Consider the following 15,755-nt stretch of genomic DNA (forward strand, 5'->3'; position numbering starts at 1 on the left):
GAGCCATGGCATGATGTCATGTTGCCAAAACATGTCAGCAGATTAGATTTGTGGAAATATTATTCTCTCTACGGTGGTATGTGGAACTTATTTTGCAGGGTCGGACACTATCCTTGTATTCAAATTTTTCCGTGGTGTATTCGGAGGAGGAACCCGCCTTGCAATGCCGAAAACAACACTGCACGCCGGACTCATCGTCATTGAAGCCTGGTTCAGGGGCTACTGAGGGAGTCCTGGATTAGGGGTATTCGGACAGCCGGATTATATCCTTTTGCCGGACTGTTGGACTATGAAGATACAAGATTGAAGACTTCGTCCCGTGTCCGGATAGGACTCTACTTGGCGTAGAAGGCGAGCTAGGCAATACGGATATGTATATCTCCTCCTTTGTAACCGACCTTGTGTAACCCTAGCCCCCTCCGGTGTCTATATAAACCGGAGGGTTTTAGTCCGTAGGACAACAGACAATCATACCATAGGCTAGCTTCTAGGGTTTAGCCTCTCCGATCTCATGGTAGATCAAATCTTGTAATACTCATATCATCAAGAATAAATCAAGCAGGACGTAGGGTTTTACCTCCATCAAGAGGGCCCGAACCTGGGTAAAACATCGTGTCCCCTGCCTCCTGTTACCATCCGCCTTAGACGCACAGTTCGGGACCCCCTACCCGAGATCCGCCGGTTTTGACACCGACAGGCCTCGTCGACCCCGGTGACGGCTTCCCGCCGCAGCGCCCGGCTCGACGCGGATTGCTCGGCCAGCCTCCCGGCGCCGTCCATCTCCGGGCGGGCTGAGATCCGGGCTGCGGCCCGGAACCTCGAGACAGGTGCGACCGGCATCCCTTCCAGTTCTTCAAGCTGCTCTTTTTCTGCTTTCGAAGCTGTCCCGCTCGGCCGCCTTGCCAAGGTGGCTCTAGACTCGGCCGTAGTTTTCCGGGGGGAGGTTGCCCCCCCCCCTTGGAGCAGATTGCGGCTATCCAGGCCCGCGAGATCCTTAACGGGAAACACGCCGAGACTCGGGCCCACCTCCTGCGCACCCCGGCACCCCAGCCCACCGGGACGCCGGCCGAGGAGATTCGTGGCCGCACTCGCTCCCGCACTGCCGCTCTTTGAGCCCACAGTGCTTCCACCGTCCTGGGGTCAAGTAGCCCCTCAATGGCGGTTTAGATGCGCGCCCTTTTCTGGAACATTCACGACTTCGGCCATGACGGCCGCCGCCGCCAGCTAATTGAGTACACCCGGGACGAGCACATCGACATCATCGCCATCCAAGAAACCATGCGCACGGATTTCTGTCTCCCCGAGCTTGACAGCCTTAGCTCCCACCTATTCGCCTGGCATTGGCTCCCTTCTAGTGGGAACAATGGCCACTCGGGTGGCATCCTATTAGGTGTTAAGGATGCCACCTTTGAGGTGGTAGGTATGGATCGGGGTGAGTTCTTCGTTAGTATGGAGATCTTCGAGCATGCGCTCAACTTCAAATGGGAGGTCATCATCGTCTACGGACCGGCGGATCATAGCTGCTCCCCGACCTTCCTCGCGGAGCTGCAGCAGAAGATCTCCGCTTCCTCCCTACCTGTTGTGGTGGGTGGTGACTTTAACCTCATCCGCTCCCCGGATGAGAAGAACAATGACCGGGTTAATCGCCCCCGGATGCAGATGTTTAACGACTGCATCGTGGAGCTTGGCCTCCATGAGCTCGAGCGCACGGGGGCCCGGTTCACATGGACTAACCGCTAGGCGAACCCGACACAGTCTGTCCTGGACCGCGTCTTAGTTTCCCCGGAATGGGAACTCAGATGCCCCTGGCCTCGGTTCAGGCTATTACCAGGATTGGCTCTGATCATGTCCCTCTCCTCCTCTCCTCTGCTGATGAACGCCCCCCTTTCCCCCCGGTTTCGGTTCGAGCTCTTCTGGCTCAACCAAGCCGGGTTCCGCGAGGCTGTTCGGCTAAGTGGACCGCCGCGCGCGACTCCCCCCACCGCGCCATGTCCGCGGTCGACTCCTGGCAGTTTTGCGCCAAGCTAGCCCGCAAGTTTATGAAGGGCTGGGGCGCGAATCTCAGCTGTGATATCCGTGACCGCAAGAAGGCCCTCTTAAGCGCCATCCAGGCCCTGGACGCCCGTGCTGACTCGTCCGGGATCTCCCCGGATGAGTGGATGTTGAGATATGATCTCGAGGACCAGCTTTCGGCCATTTACGCCGACGAGGAGGCCTACTGGTGGTTGCGCGGCACCCTATGGTGGGTGCTCCAGGGCGACGCCAAGACGGCCTACTTCCAGGCGATTGCCAACGGCCGGCGTCGTCGCAACTCCATTCACTCCCTGTGGGCGGGTGATACTCAGCTTGTTCGACCCTCGGACATCCACGCCCACGTTGATGGCTTCTATAAAGCCCTTTTCACCCCCACCCCTCGGGGTGGGGCTGCGCTGGCCCCCGGTACCTGGTCGGGTGCCCAGCTTGTTTCCGCCGAGGCCAATGCCGCTTTAGTGGCGCCTTTCTTGGAGGAGGAGGTCCTTGCGGCGATCAAAGGAATGAACCCCTCCTCAGCTCCGGGCCCGGATGGATTGCCAGTATTGTTCTTTAAAACATTCTGGCAAACCATCAAACCGGAGGTCATGGCCCTCTTCGACGAGTTCTTCTCTGGGACCATGGACCTTGGGCGCCTGAACTATGGGATCATTACCCTCATCCCAAAGGTTCCTGGGGCCTCGAACATCCGCCAGTTCCGCCCGATCACCGTGATTAACATGATCTTTAGGATCCTGGCCAAAGGGTATGCCAATAGGGTGACCCTTCTTGCGGACTCTGTCACCCACCCCAACCAATCCACCTTCATCCAAGGCCGATTTATTCTGGATGGGGTGTTGGTCTTTCACGAAGTCCTCCACGAAGTTCGATCCAAGCACCACCGCGCAGTGTTCCTTAAGCTCGACTTTATAAGGCCTACGACATGGTCCACTGGCCCTTCCTTCGGGGAGTATTGCTTCGGAAAGGCTTCGACGACCGCTGGGTGACACAGGTTATGCAACTCGTCACCTGCGGCCGGACGTCGGTCAACATTAACGGCGAGATCGGGCCCTACTTCCCCACCTTATGTGGGGTTCGCCAGGGTGACCCGTTCTCCCCGTTCCTCTTTAACATGGTTGTCGATGCCCTTGCAGTCATCCTGGATAAGGCCAAAGCCTGCAGCCATATCCGGGGCGTCGTCCCCCACCTTGTGGACAGAGGAGGGGTCTCCCTCCTCCAATATGTGGATGACACCATTGTCATAGTGGAGGGCTCCGCGTCCGACATCGCCAACCTGAAGTTCCTCCTCCTGTGTTTCCAACAGATGTCGGGACTCACCATCAACTTCGACAAGAGCGAAGTGATGGTCCTCGGCTACCTCCCGGACGAAGCTTTGTCCATTGCGTACCGGCTTAACTGCCGCCTGGGCACCTTCCCCACTACCTACTTGGGGGTGCCCATTAGTGACTCCAGACTCACCGTCGCGGATCTTCGCCCGACGGTGACTAGGATGCAGCACAGGGTTGAACCCTGGAGGGGACGCTGGCTGTTGAAAGCGGCTAGGGTGATCCTAATCAACTCCTCGCTTGCTAGCCTTCTCTGGTTTCTCATGAGCTTCTACAGCTTGCATGAGACCCTCCACCAGGAGGTGGCCAAATACCAGTCGAGGTTCTTCTGGGCTGGCGAGGGCGACAAGCAGAAGTACCATATGGTGAGCTGGCCCGACATCTGCAAGCCCAAAGACCAGGGGGGCCTTGGGATCTTGTCTCCCCGACGCATGAACATTGCCCTCCTGACCCGATGGCTGTGGCGTATTGCCAATGGGGAGGGAGGCCTCTGGCTCACCATCATCCGTAATAAATACCTCCATGGCCAACCTCTTGCCTTTTGCCAACTTACGGGTGGTTCCCAGTTCTGGCAGTCCGTGATCCAGCTTCTGCCCGTACTACGCATCGGCACATCCATCTTAGTTGGCTCCGGAGCCTCGACCTTGTTTTGGTTCGACTGCTGGCTAGGGGACGCCCCCCTGGCGGCGCGTTTCCCAGAACTTTTTGCCATTGCGGCTGACCCTCGGGTCTCTGTCGAGACGACCCTTATTGACTTAGGGCATCTCGCCTTCCGGCGCCCCTTTGGCCCCCTTGAGGTGGCCGCCTGGGATTCCCTCCTCCAAGACATCGCACTTTTACCGATGGACGTGGCGGAGGACCGGGATGTTCTGTCCTGGCGCCTCGAGCCCTCTGGACGTTTCTCCACGAAGTCCCTGTACGGCGCCATTGCGCCCTCGATGGCCCCGGAGCCATTTAGCCTAATCTGGGACATCCGCCTCCCGCTGAAGATCAGGATCTTCCTGTAGCAATGGATCCGTGGACGCCTCCCCTCTGGGGTTGAGGTCCTCAAGCGTAATGGCCCGGGTGATGGGATGTGCCCCATCTGTGGCACGATTGAGGATGCTAACCACATCTTTTTCTCGTGCCACTCTGCCCAGTTCCTTTGGGCCTGCTTCCACGAAACGGTTGGCGGACAGTGGTGTAATACCAACTTCCCCGACCTGCTTGCCGAGCTTAACGCCTGCCATGCTCGCTACCGCCATATTAGATGGCTGTGCGTTGGGGTTCTCGCCTGGACACTTTGGAACATTCGAAATAAGCTTGTTATTCAGAAGGTGCCCCTCCGTCGTGCGACTGACGCAATCTTCAAATTGTGTGGTTACCTGCAGCTTTGGCGGCCACTTAGCCGCCCCCAGGACCGGGACGTCATCACTGCCCTCCTCTCCAATCTCCGCTCGATGGCGCTCCACGTGGCTCCCCCGCTGCCGCCTCCTCCACCTGAGCCTGACTAGACCGCCTGGCGGCTTTGTGGTTTGTGGCGTGTGTGTTTTGGTGTTAGGGCTTGTTTTGCTGTGCCCTCATCTTTGACCCTTTCCTGTACTATTTGTCCCTGTGGACCTCCGTGTGTGTGTGCGTGTTTGTGTGTTGGACCTTGTTGGATGCTTGTTGTGCGGTTGGCTTTATAATATAAAGCGGGGCGAAAGCCTTTTTTGGTAAAGATCGAGATATCTTCTGCGTACATGAGGTTCGCAATTGTTCAGGAGTTGCTGAATACTTGAACTGACAAGGGGGTGATGAAACTAAAGAACATTTGTTTCTTTTATTATAAAACTTGAAGCACCTCCCCAGAGAAATGACAGACTTAGCATTATTGGTACTACTCTAGTGCCCATGCTGTCAGAGATTGAAGGCATCAATCTGTTTAATAAGTTTAAATGATTGCATAGTAAACAATTATGTTCTCTGTCCTAGTCTTCCGTTGGAAGAATAGCATATGAAATCGATCTTAGGCATCCATCATGTCAAGTAGTATAATGCCACAGAAAATTCATGCTGCATTTCGCATCGTGGCTGCTGGAATCTCAGAGTAGGTTCAAGCCAAATTTGCTGAACTGTTCGACAGCCATGACCAGGTTCAGTGTTCCTCACTGCAATTTGTTAGATTACTGTATAATGCGTAAGTCTACTCGACTGATGGCAGTGATTAGTACAGTCTACTGCTACTACTTGCATTTCCATATATGGCAATGACATGTTCTTGCCTTAAGCCTCAGGCAATGCCGCGTTTTCGGCGTGTTTCCCTTTCCACCAGAAGTCAATGGCACTAGTACCGAACAGATGGACAGTTCAGAAACATTCAGGCTGACACTTGATAAACAATCTCATTCTCATCTGCTCTCTCTAGCATGTATGCTGTATGCATTATTGAGTCTCCTCGTTGGGTAATAATACATCACTGTTCTGTCTCTAGTATCTAACTTGTCGACAAACCAGGGCATGTCTTCGCCATATGGGCGGCAAGCAATGCACTGGCGATGCTTTTCCTTCCATTTCAACACCTAAAGCCTAATTTCTTACAAGCCTTTGGCAGTGGCTGTGAATGATGGCAAATCAGAAGTCTGAATGGTACACTCATGTCAGTGCTTGACAATTGACATGAAAGAAAGCTCAGGTTAACTCTTTTCTGAAAGTGAATAAAGCAATATCTGCCTAGGATACTTATCTTTAACTTTAGGCCTTTTTTGCTGACTGACACATCCAAAGATCATAGCAAACGTCATCTGAAGCCACTGCCATTTATTAGCATAAATTCCTGCTCTTGCTGCTGCTGAGATAACCATATTAGTTTTCGAGGTTAGACTACTGATGGCCAGAATTTTGAACTATGCTTCAATGTTTTGCGTAAAGAAACACCAGGGAACCGTCTAATCTGGATGCCTAGAAACCAACAAAAATTAAGGCGAATCCATCGTAATCCTGAATGTATTATTCTGATGAGGCTAACGTGAAGCTGAAATCAAGATGGAACAGGGCTGCTGGTGACTGGTCAGACACAAGTTGCAGTGTCCATGGTCACCATACTATGTCATGCAACCCTATCTTGTTTGGCTCTTCACTTTTGTAGGGTGCAGGGTCGGCTTTCTAGTCTTTCATGTACCTCACCTATGGTTTTTACTTACTTTATGTGGCGCTGAACTGTAAACGCTTCAAGTTGCAATGTAGTAATTCATATGGAAATAAATAATTAGTTTGGGCTTCAGTCAAGTACTGGTATTGGAACTCCACAGAATTGTCCTTGTAGTTCATCAAATATAAGGATCATTAAAAGGTTGTGAATCCTCCAGCTATGTAAAAGAGTAGCGATACAGGCTAGTTTCTTACTGTTATAAGAGCATTACTAGTAGAGCCCTCAAACCCTCAAACCCCTAAAAATAACCGCTTTTTTACAGTTTTCGCCGAAAAAACGCCGTAGACTAGAACCTCTAAACCCTCAAACCCGTAAAAAAATTTAGAGGTCCAACCCTCAAACCAATTTGCAATCTGTAGAAGTAGGGGTTGAGGGGAAAATCTCCCCCCAACCCGCACTCCTCCTCGTCGCTCGCTCCGAGCTCGCGCGGGAGCCAACCGCTCCTCCTCCCGCCCGCGTCCCGCCGCCTGCTGCTGCGCCGGCCATGGAAGGCCCCGCCGCCGCCGCGCCCTCGCCCGCCGCGGCCGCCGCTCCTGCCCCGCCCGTCCCGCCCGCCCCCGCCCCCGCCCCCGCCCAACCGACCATCGCCGACGTGGTGGCGGCGACCCACGTCGGGGCCAAGCGGCGGCGGGCGGGCCTCGCACCACCTCCTGCCGCCCCGACCGCCTCACCCGCCCCGGCTCCCGCCCTCGCCGCCTTCCCGCCGCCCGCCCCGGCTACCAAGAAGAGCCGGCCGAAGGCGGCCTCTCATGGGCCGCGAGGGGCGGCCTCCAAGGTCGCCGGCTCGTCCCCGGCCGTGACCAAGCCGCGGAAGAAGCCCGCGGCGCGGAAGAAGCCCGCGGCGGCCGCCGTCACCGAACCTCCTCCCGCCGCGCACGAGGTGTTCGAGGAAATGGCAAATCCATCCTCGTTCATAGACCTCCTCCAAAACGCGGAGGTGGACCTCGGAGCTCCGCCTCTAGATCCCTTTAGGGTTGGTGACGACTTGGAGGAGAAGGAGGAAGATGAGGAGGAGGTGGGGGATGACGAGGAGGAGGTGGCCGAGATAGGGGAGGAGGCATTCACCGCCGCTTCCCGCCCACACGCGCGGTCGACAAATTACACCGAGGCGGAAGATGTCCTCTTGGTTCGTGCTTGGGCAGCTGTGGGAATGGATGCAACCACCGGCACCGATCAAACCGGTAAACGGTATTGGCAAAGGATCGATGACGTCTATTGTAAGATCAAGCCGAAGAATAGTGGGTTCATCCATCGCTCTTTCCGCTCGCTTCATGGCCGGTGGGAGTTGATCAAGCCCGCTTGTTCTCGTTGGAGTGCGGCCATGGACCAAGTGAGAGATGCACCACCTAGTGGAACCGTGGAGAGTGACTATGTGAGTACATATTTCTTCACTATTTTGATTATGTGTGTGCCATGGACCAAGTGATAGATGATATTGGTGGGTTCTTATGTGATTTATGTGTGGTTGATAGGAGACAATTGCCGGCATGAGGTACAAGGAGATGGCCGCTTCCAAGGGCAAGCCATTCCCATTTAAGCATGTTTGGTCAATTCTTCAAACCTTTGACAAGTGGAAGGTGAGGGATCAAGAGACCGCACCCAAGAAGTCGGTAATGCTAAGGATGGATGATAGTGAAGATGAGGAGGAGAGGAACTTGGGCAAGCCCGAGGGAAACAAAAAGGGCAAGCTAAGGGTGAAGATGAAAGAAGAGGCGTCACGTCTAAGGAAGAAGATGGACCACATGATGAAGGCAAGAGAGGAATTGACAACGAAGACATTGGAGACGAAGCTTCTTATCACCGAGAAGAAGAAAGAGGTCAAGCTTGCACAAGTTGAAGCAAAGCGTGAAGAAGCAAAGCGCAAGGCCGAGTTGGAGGAGAGGATGATCAAGCTCAAAGAGGCAAAGGTATGGAAAGAACTCATGGTGAAAGAGAAAGAGCACATGATGATGTCCAAGAAGGACATGGATGAAGACCAATTGCAATGGTGGAAGGACTACAAGGAAGACATCGCGGAGAGGGAGAGGATGTTCCGTGTTGCGTCCTCTATTTTTCGAGGTGACACTCCGATGAGTAGTTGTGGTGGTGGCGGTGTGTACGACTCCACCGGTGCCGATGGAGATACTTGATGGAGCCCACTTGTGGTCTATGAGATGGCGCCGAGGTACAACTTTTGGGTGATGGTGCCGATGAGAGGAGGAAGATGATGATTTTGTGATGTAAACTATTGAACCATGCATCAATGATTGTCATTTGGTAGTTTGTTTGGAAGTTGATTGTGTTCTTGTTGTCATGAATTGTGAGATGTCAAATGATAGATTTAAAGGTTGAGGTCGAGGCAAAGACTAGAACCCTCAAATCCAATCCTTAAAGCAGTTTACGGGTTGGGTTTGAGGGTTCTAGTATTTGCCTCTGTTTTTCAACCCTTAAAAGTGTCAAAAAGTGGCACAACTCAATCCTTAAAACTGCTTTTAAGATTTGAGGGTTTGAGGATTCTACTAGTAATGCTCTAAGAACTTGCTCCAGAACCCAAGAATTGGTGAAGTATCCCATGGATATGTTCGAAAGATTTCTGATGCAGTCCCCCTTCAACCAGCTTCATCTGGATTGTATCGCTGACAATGTGTTAAGCCATCCATAATTTTAGCGGATCCAGTCGGCTTTCCTCCGATGGAGCAAACCGTATGGAGCCCATATCCAGGCTTACTAGAGCCAGTCAGGCATCTAAAGAATCGAGCGAGTGGGTTTCTGATGAGTAACATTGAATCTCTCCTAGTACCATATGCTGATCTGGTTTGGTTCGCGACCGCTTAAATTGTTTCACTCCACCATCTCACTTGTTTTAAGTCACTACTATGTCTCGGAGCCATAGAAAAGGGTGTAGTTTTGAAGGCAGGTGATGGGGACTGGGGAGCCTATAAAAGCATCTCCAATAGCATGTGTAAATTTGGACGTCTATATATCTATATAGACAATGGTCTAAAAAAATTCCCTCATATACACATTCAGTTTTGCAATAGAACATGTATATATAAAACGTCTACATTTTCTCTCATATATTTTAATATTAATTTGTAACTACCAATTCAACTACCATCTTAACAATAATTCAACGATTTATTATTGCAGTGTCAACTGCTATTTTTTCAATGGGCACTTTCCAAACGGCTATATTTCCAACGGCTACCTTTCCAACAGCTCTATTACAACAGCTCTATTCCAACGGCTCTATTGCTGGCCTATATATACCACCCCTCTCCTCTCTTAAATATCTTTCCATCTTGTGCTACAACACAATGAGTGAAACAGGATTCGTTTTGGATATGCTCATGAATTCGTCGTCGTCGTCTTCATCGGACGACGACGAACTAATTCTTGCAGCATTTGCAAAGCGCGAGGAGGAAGAGGAGGCAAATGCTCGACGTCATGGCGGTTCCACGCTGGGACGACAATTTTTGCATCGCGGAAGAGATGCCGGATTTGTTCTACTGTGGAGCGACTACTTCAAAGAAAATCCCACTTTTCCCGAAAGTTATTTTCGCCGAAGGTTAGTATTACTACATTATTCCCTGTCTGCCTATTTTTCATCTTCATATCTCATATTTGTTTTCCGCACAGGTATAGAATGTCCCGTAATTTGTTTAATCGCATAGCTGAAGCAGTACTTGAGCATGACAGTTATTTTAAGCAAAAAAGAAATTCTGCTGGAGCTCTTGGGTTACATCCTCTGTAGAAGATGACAACGGCAATGCGACTGCTAACTTACGGATATGCGGCTGATGCCGCGGATGAGTATTGTCGGTCTGGAGAATCTACAAATCTAGCATCTTGCAAAAAGTTTGTGATAGCTATTTGTGAAATATCTGGGGACCAGTATTTGAGATCTCCAAATGAAGAAAATACTGCTAGATTGCTTGCAATAGGGGAGCAAAGAGGTTTTCCTGGTATATTAGGGTCTATAGATTGCATGCATTGGACTTGGAAAAATTGTCCTAAAAAATGGCATGGCATGTTTAAAGGTCATGTGAACAAGCCAACAATGATTCTGGAGGCAGTTGCTTCAAAGGATCTTTGGATTTGGCATGCATTCTTTGGTTTACCAGGGTCTCTCAATGACATAAATGTGCTTCAACGTTCACCTGTGTTTGCAAAGCTATCTGAAGGTGAAGCTCCAAAAGTGAATTATACCATCAATGGTCATCCGTACACAATGGGGTATTACCTTGCAGATGGTATATATCCACCATGGGCAACATTTGTGAAGACCATACCAGCTCCAGAAGGCAGAAAGAAGAAACGTTTTGCCAAAAGACAAGAGGGGGCCAGAAAGGATGTGGAGAGAGCATTTGGAGTTCTGCAATCCCGTTTTTCCATTGTTCGAGGACCAGCAAAAGGTTGGAAACGTAAAGAAATTGGTGATCTCATGAAAGCTTGCATCATAATGAACAATATGATAGTCGAAGATGAGCGAGACAGCGGTCCACATGACTACATCTATGACTCTATGGGAGTAAAGGTGACCCCATCTCATACTCATGCGGAAAAACTGAGTGTGTTTATTCAAATGCATCAACGGATCACAAACAGAGCATTTCACTCTCAGCTCCAAGATGATCTAGTTGAGCACATCTGGCAAAAGTTTGGAGACAAATGATTATGGACGTAGTTGTAATAATGTAGTGTTTTCAATCCTGTACGCGGTTGTAATGATGTACTATTTCAGTTATGCCATAATGCAATGTTTTCACACACAACAAATATTTCAGATATGAAAAATAGTTTCAGATATGAAAATAGTTCACACGACAAATACTAGCAGACCTGACAAATGGTTCAACCCGATGTGTTGAACCGGCGAGCGGCGATCTCATTCTGCTTGTTCTGAAGGAAATATGCCCTAGAGGCAATAATAAAGTTATTATTTATTTCCTTATTTCATGATAAATGTTTATTATTCATGCTATAATTGTATTAACCGGAAACATAATACATGTGTGAATACATAGACAAACAGAGTGTCACTAGTATGCCTCTACTTGACTAGCTCGTTAATCAAAGATGGTTATGTTTCCTAACCATAGACAAAGAGTTGTTATTTGATTAAACAGGATCACATCATTAGGTGAATGATCTGATTGACATGACCCATTCCATTAGCTTAGCACCCGATCGTTTAGTATGTTGCTATTGCTTTCTTCATGACTTATACATGTTTCTATGACTATGAGATTATGCAACTCCCGTTTGCCGGAGGAACACTTTGTGTGCTACCAAACGTCACAACGTAAATGGGTGATTATAAAGGAGCTCTACAGGTGTCTCCAAAGGTAAATGTTGGGTTGGCGTATTTCGAGATTAGAATTTGTCACTCCGATTGTCGGAGAGGTATCTCTGGGCCCTCTCGGTAATGCACATCACTTAAGCCTTGCAAGCATTGCAACTAATGAGTTAGTTGCGAGATGATGTATTACGGAACGAGTAAAGAGACTTGCCGGTAACGAGATTGAACTAGGTATTGGATACCGACGATCAAATCCCGGGCAAGTAACATACCGATGACAAAGGGAACAACGTATGTTGCTATGCGTTCTGACCGATAAAGATCTTCGTAGAATATGTAGGAGCCAATATGGGCATCCAGGTCCCGCTATTGGTTATTGACCGGAGACGTGTCTCGGTCATGTCTACATTGTTCTCGAACCCGTAGGGTCCGCACGCTTAAGGTTTCGATGACAGTTATATTATGAGTTTATGAGTTTTGATGTACCGAAGGAGTTCGGAGTCCCGGATGAGATCGGGGACATGACGAGGAGTCTCGAAATGGTAGAGACATAAAGATCGATATATTGGACGAATATATTCGGACATCGGAAAGGTTCCGAGTGATTCGGGTATTTTTCGGAGTACCGGGTAGTTACGGGAGAAGCAATGGGCCTTGATGGGCTTTAGTGGAAAGAGGAGAAAGGGCCAAGGGGCTGCTGCGCCCCCCTCCCCTCTGGTCCGAATTGGACTAGGGAAAAGGGGGCCGGCCACCTTTCCTTCTCCCTTCCTCCCCTCTTGGTGGACTCCTACTAGGACTTGGAGTCCTAGTAGGACTCCACATCCTGGCCGCACCAAGCCTTGGCCGGCCTCCTCCTCCTCCATCCTTTATATACTGAGGCAAGGGGCACCCCATAGACACACAAGTTGATCTTCGTGTTCTTTCCTTAGCCGTGTGCGGTGCCCCCTTCCACCATATTCCACCTCGGTCATATTGTAGCGGTGCTTAGGCGAAGCCCTGCGACGGTAGAACATCAAGATCGTCACCACGCCGTCGTGCTGACGGAACTCCTCCCCGAAGCTTTGCTGGATCGGAGCCCGGGGAGCGTCATCGAGCTGAACGTGTGCCAAGAACTCGGAGGTGCCGGAGTAACGGTACTTGGATCGGTCGGATCGTGGAGACGTACGACTACATCAACCAAACGCTTCCGTTGTCGATCTACAAGGGTACATAGATCACGCTCTCCCCTCTCGTTGCTATGCATCACCATGATCTTGCGTGTGCGTAGGAATTTTTTTGAAATTACTACGTTCCCCAACAGTGGCATCCGAGCCTAGGTTTTATATGTTGATGTTATATGCACAAGTAGAACACAAGTGAGTTGTGGGCGATATAAGTCATACTGCTTACCAGCATGTCATACTTTGGTTCGGCGGTATTGTTGGACGAAGCGGCCCGGACCAACATTACGCGTACGCTTACGCGAGACCGGTTCTCCCGATGTGCTTTGCACAGAGGTGGCTTGCGGGTGACAGTTTCTCCAACTTTAGTTGAACCGAGTGTGGCTACGCCCGGTCCTTGCGAAGGTTAAAACTGCACCAACTTGACAAACTATCGTTGTGGTTTTGATGCGTAGGTAAGATTGGTTCTTGCTTAAGCCCGTAGCAGCCACGTAAAACTTGCAACAACAAAGTAGAGGACGTCTAACTTGTTTTTGCAGGGCATGTTGTGATGTGATATGGTCAAGATATGATGCTAAATTTTATTGTATGAGATGATCATGTTTTGTAACCGAGTTATCGGCAACTGGCAGGAGCCATATGGTTGTCGCTTTATTGTATGCAATGCAATCGCGCTGTAATGCTTTACTTTATCACTAAGCAGTAGCGATAGTCGTGGAAGCATAATATTGGCGAGACGACAACGATGCTACGATGGAGATCAAGGTGTCGCGCCGGTGACGATGGTGATCACGACGGTGCTTCGAAGATGGAGATCACAAGCACAAGATGATGATGGCCATATCATATCACTTATATTGATTGCATGTGATGTTTATCTTTTATGCATCTTATCTTGCTTTGATTGACGGTAGCATTATAAGATGATCTCTCACTAATTATCAAGAAGTGTTCTCCCTGAGTATGCACCGTTGCGAAAGTTCTTCGTGCTGAGACACCACGTGATGATCGGGTGTGATAGGTTCTACGTTCAAATACAATGGGTGCAAAACAGTTGCACACGCAGAATACTCAGGTTATACTTGACGAGCCAAGCATATACAGATATGGCCTCGGAACACGGAGACCGAAAGGTCGAGCGTGAATCATATAGTAGATATGATCAACATAGTGATGTTCACCAATGAAACTACTCCATCTCACGTGATGATCGGACATGGTTTAGTTGATTTGGATCACGTGATCACTTAGAGGATTAGAGGGATGTCTATCTAAGTGGGAGTTCTTAAGTAATATGATTAAATTGAACTTAAATTTATTATGAACTTAGTCCTGGTAGTATTTTGCAAATTATGTTGTAGATCAATAGCTCGCGTTGTTGCTTCCCTGTGTTTATTTTGATATGTTCCTAGAGAAAATTGTGTTGAAAGATGTTAGTAGCAATGATGCGGATTGGATCCGTAATCTGAGGTTTATCCTCATTGCTGCACAGAAGAATTATGTCCTTGATGCACCGCTAGGTGACAGACCTATTGCAGGAGCACATGCAGACGTTATGAACGTTTGGCTAGCTCAATATGATGACTACTTGATAGTTTAGTGCACCATGCTTAATGGCTTAGAATCGGGACTTCAAAGACGTTTTGAACGTCATGGAGCATATGAGATGTTCCAGGAGTTGAAGTTAATATTTCAAGCAAATACCTGAGTTGAGAGATATGAAGTCTCCAGCAAGTTCTATAGCTAAAAGATGGAGGAGAATCGCTCAACTAGTGAGCATGTGCCCAGATTGTCTGAGTACTACAATCGCTTGAATCAAGTGGGAGTTAATCTTCCAGATAAGATAGTGATTGACAGAATTCTCTAGTCACCATCACCAAGTTAGTAGAACTTCGTGATGAACTATAATATGCAAGGGATGACAAAAATAATTCCCAAGCTCTTCGTGATGCTGAAATCGACGAAGGTAGAAATCAAGAAAAACATCAAGTGTTGATGGTTAACAAGACCACTAGTTTCAAGAAAAGGGCAAAGGGAAGAAGGGGAACTTCAAGAAGAACGGCAATCAAGTTGCCGCTCAAGTGAAGAAGCCCAAGTCTGGTCCTAAGCCTGAGACTAAGTGCTTCTACTGCAAAGGGACTGGTCACTAGAAGCGGAACTACCCCAAGTGATTGGCGGATAAGAAGGATGGCAAAGTGAACATAAGTATATTTGATATACATCTTATTGATGTGTACTTTACTAGTGTTTATAGCAACCCCTCAGTATTTGATACTAGTTCAGTTGCTAAGATTAGTAACTCGAAACGGGAGTTGCAGAATAAACAGAGACTAGTTAAGGGTGAAGTGACGATGTGTGTTGAAAGTGGTTCCAAGATTGATATGATAATCATCGCACACTCCCTATAATTTCGGGATTAGTGTTGAACCTAAATAAGTGTTATTTGGTGTTTGCGTTCAGCATGAATATGATTTGATCATGTTTATTGTAATACGGTTATTCATTTAAGTAAGAGAATAAATTGTTGTTCTGTTTACATGAATAAAACCTTATATGGTTACACACCCAATGAAAATAGTTCGTTGGATCTCGATCGTAGTGATACACATAATCATAATATTGAAACCAAAAGATGCAAAGTTAATAATGATAGTGCAACTTATTTGTGGCACTGCCATTTAGGTCATATTGGTGTAAAGCGCATGAAGAAACTCCATGCTGACGGGCTTTTGGAATCACTTGATTATGAATCAGTTGATGCTTGCGAACCATGCCTCATGGGCAAGATG

At 49.0% G+C, this 15,755-nt stretch overlaps 1 protein-coding gene across 1 annotated transcript; it reads left to right on the plus strand.

Annotated features, from left to right (window-relative positions):
• Window positions 1-9,453: 9,453 nt before the first annotated feature.
• LOC125555752 lies at window positions 9,454-11,319 on the plus strand. The gene is made up of 2 exons (XM_048718607.1): window positions 9,454-10,072; window positions 10,144-11,319. The coding sequence occupies exon 2, from the start codon at window positions 10,262-10,264 to the stop codon at window positions 11,177-11,179; it is 918 nt and encodes a 305-aa protein (XP_048574564.1). The 5' UTR covers window positions 9,454-10,072; window positions 10,144-10,261; the 3' UTR covers window positions 11,180-11,319.
• The last annotated feature ends 4,436 nt before the right edge of the window (window positions 11,320-15,755 follow it).

Source organism: Triticum urartu, chromosome 5 (assembly GCF_003073215.2).
Source record: "Triticum urartu cultivar G1812 chromosome 5, Tu2.1, whole genome shotgun sequence".
NCBI classification, from domain to species: domain Eukaryota; kingdom Viridiplantae; phylum Streptophyta; class Magnoliopsida; order Poales; family Poaceae; genus Triticum; species Triticum urartu.

Excerpts from the sequence above, each read along its gene's own strand:
- LOC125555752 (XM_048718607.1), top strand. The coding sequence starts at position 10,262 with ATGACAACGGCAATGCGACTGCTAACTTACGGATATGCGGCTGATGCC.